The sequence below is a fragment of the Pleurodeles waltl genome, chromosome 1_1 (genome assembly GCF_031143425.1).
Source record: "Pleurodeles waltl isolate 20211129_DDA chromosome 1_1, aPleWal1.hap1.20221129, whole genome shotgun sequence".
Classification (NCBI taxonomy): Eukaryota; Metazoa; Chordata; class Amphibia; order Caudata; family Salamandridae; genus Pleurodeles; species Pleurodeles waltl.
In genome coordinates, this window is record NC_090436.1 from 988,114,006 (window position 1) to 988,123,361 (window position 9,356).

Here is a 9,356-nt window from a genome sequence, read left to right on the forward strand (position 1 = left end):
TTAGTTGAACTGGTTCTTTGCGACAGACCTTAGAAGGAGGAAAACTCTACATTTTAGGGGCTCAGAGGGGCTCCGTATATAGGGGTTACACAGACATTCAAGGAGGCACCAGCAGGACAGAAACAGCAAACTCAAGCGCACTCTCCTAAGGTCAGTCTCTAGAAAACACAGACCCACTTCAGGTATGTAGAGGTCCACAATTTCAGTGCAATCGCATTACCCCATCACTATACTTTATATATTATTTTGTTAAACTGAGCTTTGTCTTAACTGACACAGTTAGTGTATTCTGATACTAATATGATCAATGCAAATAATTCTGCAATCCAGGATTTTTTTAAGGTTTTAATCAAGTTATAAACATTACAAAAAAATATACATTATGATTTCATACTGTTGAGTGGCAGCATTATACGAGGTAACAACAGCTCGAACTGTATAAAACTAATTTTCATGTAATTCTTACATAATATATTCATATCAACACAATCAAAAGTGTAGTTAATATTAGCAGTAGCTTGTCTTGCAGTTATTGCACATGATAGAAGGAAGATCAGGGTTTGCCTACTAATGTATTAGTGAATGCTGTACATACGGTGTTAAATACAATCAGAACTGCCTTAGAATGGCAATACAATCTTTTAAAAAAACTTTAACAAACAGAACACCATTTGGCATTTTCTTTGTCTCACATACAAAGATAAACAGAACTCGGGCATCCACTTGCACCCTTGGCGTTGGGGCCTTTTTTAGGGGGATATGTCGTGGCTCTCAACGCTGTCATGAGGCAAGGAATCCTCGTGACTTTCTGAGCTTTCGCTGCTCTCTGTGTCGGGTTCAGCTGTTGCCTGCTTCAGGCCCCTGAGCTGAACATGATGCTCAGGGCTCTCGTTGCTCGTGTGGGTGTCAGGGTGGCTGTCCGCTTCCACGCTGTGGTCAGGCTGGGTTTCAGGGCTCTCGTTGCTGGTGTGGCTGTCCGCTTCAATGCTGTGGTCAGGCTCAGTTTCAGGGCTCTCGTTGCTGTGATGGCTGTCTGGGTGGCTATCTTCTTCCACGCTGTGGTCAGGCTGGGCTTCGGGGCTCTCGTTGCTGGTGTGGCTGTCAGCATCATCTGTGTCAGTATCATCAGCATCTGCTGTAATTTTGTCTGCTTCATCTGATTCATCAGCCTGCTCAGCTGTGGTATCCAGAATAGCCTGTTTGAAATACAGAGAGATTAGACAGATCCCATGAATTACTAAAATAGACTTTCCATAAAAGAATATCTACATATCCGAGTACACCTTAAATATAATTGTTTCTTGACGAGTTTTTGCGATCTTCATGTTAGTAGCTTCTATGCTTAACTTTTCTTGTGGCATAGGACACAACAGACTTGTGCGGTTGATGTCTTCTGATTTTTTAATTAGTAAATTAGCTGCTACATTGTAGTGTGTTGGATCAGTGTTGCAATGTATGACCTCGGTGTGGGCCAGTTGAAGTGCCAGTCTGAGGAAATTGGGGCAGTATAGGTATCCGGGAATGGGGCATGTGAGAAGTGGTGTCATCTAAATATGGCCTTCTTGTAGAGCAGATTAAGTTGTTTTAATAATTTCGGGCTCTTTCAAGATCCACCTTATCCCATAAGGGTCCCTACCTGGGCATCAGCGCTCTTCCAGTCTTTTGCTTCAACAGAGTGGTCCTTATCATCTGCTGCTCTGATTTCCAATGGAACTCTGTCACTATCTCCTCTGCCGGCACTGTCTCCTTGAGTAGAGTCATCGATGTAGGCTTCAGTGGAAGGAGCAGCAGCAGTAGTGGCGGCAGGAAGTACTTCCTCTGACGAGTCAGAGTCTGAATGGCTTTCGATGGAGACATCTTTTGAGGAGTTCTGAAAAGTGAAGAGTGAGAATAATGAATTACTATAGTGCTGAGCACAAGTGATCTATTGTTTGTTGTTGACAGGATACTGTGGTGGATCTCAAGCAACACTGTTTCTGTTCGGAGCTATTTTTTGGTCATGCAGCACTGGATATGCTGTTCTTTGAAAACTGTTATGACACTGATCTGCATAGGGGGAACCTTTCTGTAGTGACAAAAAAGGCCAATACAGATGGAGCTGTTGTCAGTGGATTTAGTGGTGCAGAAATACAGCTATAGCATGTCCATCAAATTGATCTTCGTAAGTTTCATCACAGCATCTCAATTTTCTCCTTTCAAGTAGTTTAAAAGATACATCTGTTGGTGGGTGCCATCTGCAGCTGTCTTCTCCTACATTCTTTATTTAGATGGGCAGAAATACTTTGAAATCGCATGGGCAAACCTTTTCCTTTAAACTGTCTATACCACCAACACTGTGTTTCGATACACATTGTTCATCATAATAATTAGTCATTCTTTGGCTGATGGAGCAGGGTCAAGACTGATTTGCATATGCCTGGGTCCGTGCTGGGGTTGCATGGTGAGCAAAGGAACAATGGATTTTACCCAGATCTGTGACTAGGGAGAGTGTTTGAAAAGTTTCAGCACTCTGTCCATCATCTGTTTGTGTTGTTATGATGCCCTTTATGTCATAAAAAGTCATTACAAGTACATTTGTACCATAAATACTGATTCCGCTTTACAAGTAAGGACAACAGGAAGCAAGAAGTGATTGTTGCAACCTCATTGTAGGTGTGCAGGCTAGAATAAACTAAGCACTGTAATTTCAGGCGGCTACAATGTGACAATGATATTATCCACTTTATAACAGAGGCCTTGGCAAAGGCAATGAGTTTGGGGCTGTATGACAGGCTCCTGGCTTTGTCAAAGCATGTTTAGCTTTGTCATGGATTTTGGAAAACTTTGTTGTTGGGGAAGCTGCTGGGCCCTTGTCAATCTTAAAAATATATTGGATAAAGGCAAAAATAATTTTTGGTGTCAAGACGCACACAATACCATAGGATTCCATGCCACTGAAAGAAACAACATTGTGTGGGTATGCGCCTTGTGAAATGGCAGCATGCATTATATAGGTAAATGCTGCCTAATCTGTGAGTTCTGTTTTTTTTTTTTTATGGCAGAACATGTGTGAGTGGAAAGACACACTGGAGTGCTTGAAGGCTGGAGGAGCTATATTCCCACCTCCAGTGAAAATTAATGAGTGCTGTGAGAAGGGAAGAGGTGTCTTCTGTTAAGAAGAGGAAGAATCAAAGAGATGAATTAATTAACAAATTTAAGAGAGAAAAGTAACTTTCCAGATTAAATTTGTGAGAAATGTAAACTGAATCTCATTATATTCTTTATATTTTTTTAACAGTATTGAAACCATCACTTTTAATTTTATTTGTTGGAAATAATTGTATTTGTTTGAACTAATTTTAGTCGGTTCAGTTTCAGGAGAATCTCTTAGAGCACAGTGTCACACACTAGTAGGAATGTTGCTAAATAGATGTATTTCAGATACAATGGATCCTCACCTGGCTCTCCTCCATGCTGGCTGAACGCCTAGATCGGTGGCGGGCCTGTCAAGGACAAGAAAGTCAATTGATATTTCATAAATTTTTCTCTTCAGTTATGCTGAAAATAATACCTGAAGTGACTTTAGACAAAGCATTAGCGGTACCTACCGGCAGAGCCCAGGCCATGCTGATGAGGCAAAGGCACAGCACTGCAATCTTCATGTTCATTGTCAAGCTATAAACAGATAATATAGTTATGATTAGATACAGTGCAAATGTTGGAACAAAAGACCTGTTGTGAAAAATGCATCTACGGACTTTTAACTGGAAAACCTATGGAGGTGTCTCTAATGCGTAATCTGCAGGCCTGGCCGAAATTTTAATAAATCCAGAGGAATCAGATTAATTTCAGTAATTACGCATTTCATTTATGATGCAAAATTACCCAAATTACGCAGTTACCCCAGCTTGAGTAATTAGTAACTTGAGGCAAAAATCCAACAGCAGGAGAACAGGAACAACTAACTAAGAGAGCGAGCAGCTGCTGACTTCTGCTGTTCATGTCCCGAAGTATTTATTGTTATTTTCTTACCTCAAATGAATTCTTACGCCCATTTTGAATGCGAGGATGCATTTTGCGCTAAGAAAATAGCACTAAATTCTAGATTATGCTTCTCACGTTAATTACACATAATTAGGAGTAATTTGTGTTACTTATGAGTAAATACTCTAGAGAGAGTTACACCAATTATGCCCACCTCTAATAATGTGCCGTGTTAGTCCTCATTTAAACTGACCGATACAAACACCCACACCTGCTGCGTTTCACATAGTATAAGGTCCATAATGCCATTGCCAAACTAATACACAATTCTTAGTTTATTTTAACCCAACTCAAAATGAATCAACCCACCCTTAATAGCAGCGAGGCTCTTCGCTCCTAAACATATAATTGGCCTATTTGGCACCCGTTCATTCCTCCACCTCTACACCTACCTTTCCCTTTTTGAAAGCTCACATTGTCATGTCAGACTACCTTAAATTAGAAGCAGCCTTTCTAACCTTCCATACTTAATGCTACCAGTGCTCCGTGAAACCAGCTCGCTCTTGCGACTGGGTTGTTGGGCATGTTCACCCTTCCTAGCAATTCTTCAAACTCCTGACAAACCTAATGCATCATTTTTGTATTTTCTTTCATTGGGTGATCTACCTTAAGTGCTAACAAGTGACAGTTCTAAAACGTTTAAACAATTAGACCGTCCCATACATTGTTAAGACTAAGATCTTCTGCAGTGGTGCAAGCTTCCCATGCAGTGTTGTGACTAAGGACCTCTAAACTGGTGCAAGCTATCCCATGCATTTCTGAGACTCTCAGCCTCTACATGAAGCACTGGGTATGAGAGCCTCTGCAGTGGTGCAAGCTTCCCATGCATTTCTGAGACTCTCAGCCTCTACGTGAAGCACTGAGTATGAGAGCCTCTGCAGTGGTGCAAGCTTCCCATGCGGTGTTGTGACTGAGGACCTCTAAAGTGGTGCAAGCTATCCAATGCATTTCTGAGACTCTCAGCCTCTACATGAAGCACTGAGTATGGGAGCCTCTGCAGTGGTGCAAGCTTCCCATGCATTTCTGAGACTCTCAGCCTCTGCATGAAGCACTGAGTATGAGAGCCTCTGCAGTGGTGCAAGCTTCCCATGCGGTGTTGTGACTGAGGACCTCTAAAGTGGTGCAAGCTATCCAATGCATTTCTGAGACTCTCAGCCTCTACATGAAGCACTGAGTATGAGAGCCTCTGCAATGGTGCAAGCTTCCCATGCATTTCTGAGACTCTCAGCCTCTGCATGAAGCACTGAGTATGAGAGCCTCTGCAGTGGTGTAAGCTTCCCATGCAGTGTTGAGCCTGATGGCCTCTGTAGTGCTGCAAGTTTGCCCATGCAAAGGGGGTCTTTGCGGTGCTGCAAGCTTCCCTGTGCACTGTTGAGACTCGGGGCCTCTGAAGTGGTGCAAGCTTTCCAAGCAGTGCTGAGAGTGAGGGCCTCTGCTGCGGTACAAACTTCCCTTCCAGAGTTGAGGCTAATGACTTCTAAATTGATCAGGCGTCCCTGTGATGCTTGCCAATTACCTGAGATCCTGATAAGGCACACTGTATTCGAAATAACCTCAAAACTTGGAGGTACAAGCTTTGAAAGCATTCATACCGAACATTTCAGTTGTCAAGACACCTGTCGGTCAGGTATTATTTTTAGGGCAAGTTTCAGTTCAAATGTCTGAGACTTACGATGCCTGTTTGAAGTTTAAGTTCATTCAGTTCTTGGCCTCTCTGCTGGGATTCTTTTCCGCTGAAGTGGCAACTGCCTATTGAGAACTGATAGATCACGATTAATAATGCCGCTCTTGACACCTGCAGAGTCTCGTAATAGAGGTGTACTGTGATCACAAGTGATCTGTCCCAGAATGACCACAGGATCTAAAGAAAAGGGCATCTTCGACCACAGAAGGCAGGTGTGGATAAAATGCCTGGAACGATAGATATAACGGCAGTCCAAAAAGTAAATAATATATTTGATTAGGTTCACTGTTAATGACTAACTTACAAACATTAAGAATGTGTCTTTTTGCTTTCGTTTGAAACGCGTTGCCCTCATTAGATTTATTTCCTCGTTTAAATTCCCCCACCTATTTTTTCAGTGACCCTCTGGCAACACATTGAGACACTCTAGCAGAACCACGAACTCAGTGGTAAAAGGTGCAGATTCGTTGCAGTGGGAGGTGTGCAGCCTTCACACAGTTTCATCTGCACTGTGCATACACCCCTGCTGTCCTGTTTTGCTCACTTTCTTCCTTCTGTAGCCCTTGTGGACAATCCATAGTGTCTGCTCTTACCATGGATGCTCCCTTCCAGTTCACTTCTTTTCTAATCATAGGTTTTGAGGTCCTGTCTCATAACTGCCCCCATGGCTTGCCTTAGCGCTGGCGGTGCCATGTGTGATAATGTTTGTTGGCACTCCTAATGACACGCCCTGCCATAGATTTCCCTACTACCACCCTTTAGCAGTGCCCCTCAAGATTCCATAACCAATCTCTCACAGATGCATGTAATTAGTTTTATAGCGCCACTTACTCCAGTGTAAGGTGTCAGAGCACTTTACATCTCACACTTATTACACCAAGACAACGAATCATGCATGTGTAAATTAGTGTATAAGAAATGTTACATAAGCCAGAGGACTACAAGGTGAAGGAGTCACATGCCATCCATACAGGTAGGCAGTATAGTTTAAAAGTGCTTGGTCTGAAGAAGCACAAACTCAAAATTTTAAAAGTAACACCATGGCTATACCCAATTAAATCCTTTTTGTGACATTAGGATAATGAAAGAATGGGGGTAAAGTAATAGTGCTCTAATCTATACCTTGTGGAATGCATGCAGTTCTTTGATGATAGTTCATTGTTTAATGTTTTATATTAGGACTGTGATTAACAAAAGGATCTCTCTGACAAAAGCAGTAACCCACTGACCTATTTGTGTTTTATGCAGTTTGTGATCTGCATGGTACATGTTCTTTGCAGCAGGCATATTAATCCCCTGCACTACTTTAAAACTCCCACTAGAAAAAACTTGATCTCTCTCCATCCAGAACATTAATCACAATTTAGCTTGACATTTTTGTTGTTGCCTGAATATTGCTGCAGGCAAGGAACGCACAGTGGGTTTTTAAAAACTAAAACATACGTGCAAACACGGCGCCTTCTCCCAAATTCAGCAACCGGTGCCGTAGCGCCGATCCCACTGCCATAGAGCTGGCCCTGACTACCCTCTACTGGCACTGCCACAAGCACGGGTTACAAATGGGAGGGTCAGATTGAACAAATGTTTGCCAGTGCGAAATAAAATATTTTCTATTCATAAAATAGTTTTGAGCTGCCAAGGGCAAAACTTGCTCTCCCTTACGAGCTACTACATTTCACACTCGCAGCTGAATCCTGGTAAAACACACAAAACGAATTTACCGAAATTACCAAACTTGAGCAAACCTTGTAATTTTGATTACTCTCAGACCTCGTGCCTCTGAGAATATGTGGAAGCCTTTCTAGAAATGTGTACATCTTCTTCTACAAAGGCATCCACATGTCCTCATAGGAATGGGGCTGAGTGAAACAAACAGAACGACAAAAAACAAACACACACAGCTCATGAAATAATTTTCTTAAAATCCAACATTTTCATTAACAGGTACCATAGGACGATCAATTATGTAATGCATGCTTTCTGTCAAGAAGGTGGTCACTTGAGGTCACAGTATTTCCAGTCTGGTCGTGAAAACACAACTGAGTACACTGCAGCTAAATCATTTTGAGGAAAAACTTGTTTTTCATTTCAAACAATGTTTTCTATGTGACCTAGAGGGACTCGCAGGACGATATTTGGCCTACTGCCTAAAAAGTCAGTTTGGAACCCATAGACCAGAATTCTAATTCCAGATTTCCCACTTGACCAAATTGTGTCATCCTGGGCTAAATCCTAAAGTTTCCCATTGATCTGTTTTCTTACCTGCTAAATCTGTAGAAATTCGTTTGCTCCCAGAATTATTCTGTGTATAACTAAACAAGACTTCAAAAAAAATATCATGTAATGTTACTGGCAGGAGATTTAGTCCTGAATCCCAATTGCAAACCCTACAGCCAAAAACGCATGGGTTTTGATCCTGAATCTTTAAAGATGTAATCAAGTGCAAATCATCTGCCTGAACACTCCTTGATTTTCACTTGAGCAGAAGGGGGTGCAGCAAACCCATGCACCCCACTTCTCGATTTTGCCAGATGGGGAGCGCTTAATCACATGTTTAAGGGGCAGCTAGAACGAACCATCCTGAAAGCACAACTAGGGGTTACAATTCATTGGTTGGAGATGTGCAAGCATCCACGTGCATAACAAACACTGCATTTTGCAGATAACACGTCATGTTGTATAACCATAGCCTAAAATCAAATCTGCCTAAACCCAAATAGACATGCATGTATCAGTTCCCTGTTTAAAGCCACATTACCTTACCTTTGTTATGGCTCAAGAGAATGAGGTCTCTGGCTGGTGAAGGTGTCAGCTTGTTGAGGAGCAGCAGGAAGTTTGGTTCGGTCCTTTCCGAAAGGATGCTGAGATTCTCTGCTCAGTCCTTGTTACCTCCCGCTATTTAAATGCTGTCCCCGAATCCTTGTCCAATCCCCACTCAAAGGCTTCATGACGTCATGAGGTTTCATGCAACGCTGGCTCAACCCACGTTCACCCACGCTTCCTCCTGTGGTTGTGGTTTTAAGAAAAAACACCGTTCTATAGTTAAACATTTGTTTATGTGCAGTGTCGGCTGGTTAACCAGTCGCCGACCTGGATGCGTGCCAAGTCAGTAATGCAGAGTGGGTTTTAACTGCCACTGTCTGTGTTGTTTTTGGGTTCTGGTTTTATGCAATGTGTATTTCCAGAAATGTCAAATTCCCCGTTATCTCTCAGTATGAATTACCCTCTTTCTAATTTGTAATGCGTGACTACTAATGGCAATGCTTACTTTTTATAAAGCAGAGAAGATGGTAGAAGTTGACTGCTTCTTGGACATGCATATTTAGGCATATTCTTATTTCATATAATTTTTTATGGATACTTTTATTTATAGTAACATTTCTACTGTATTTACCGTTCTGCCCTCTTGTTTTCGAGGAAACGGAAACAATGGGCGCTGAAGTTCCCTGAAAGGCCTTTCAATATCCAGCGACAGCGGAAGAATTAAGGTAGTAATTTGCTTTTCTGGTTTACCTCCTATGCAAATGTCGTGTCACTTTCCAATTTTGTTATGAACAAGATTCGAACTATCTCAATTGTGTTATTGGCCACCGAGGATCAACGGCGCTGGAAGTAGGAGGAGGCACTCAGGACCTCAAAAATAACCATG

The 9,356-nt window shown here is 42.1% G+C and overlaps 1 protein-coding gene across 1 annotated transcript; it reads right to left on the minus strand.

Annotated features, from left to right (window-relative positions):
- Nucleotides 1–325: 325 nt before the first annotated feature.
- LOC138290839 (uncharacterized) lies at nt 326–8,599 on the minus strand. The gene is made up of 5 exons (XM_069230274.1): nt 8,471–8,599; nt 3,588–3,654; nt 3,438–3,482; nt 1,637–1,870; nt 326–1,196 (listed from the first exon to the last, which is right to left on the minus strand). Exons 2-5 carry the CDS (start codon nt 3,645–3,647, stop codon nt 750–752), a joined length of 786 nt encoding a protein of 261 aa, XP_069086375.1. The 5' UTR covers nt 3,648–3,654; nt 8,471–8,599; the 3' UTR covers nt 326–749.
- Nucleotides 8,600–9,356: the final 757 nt, after the last annotated feature.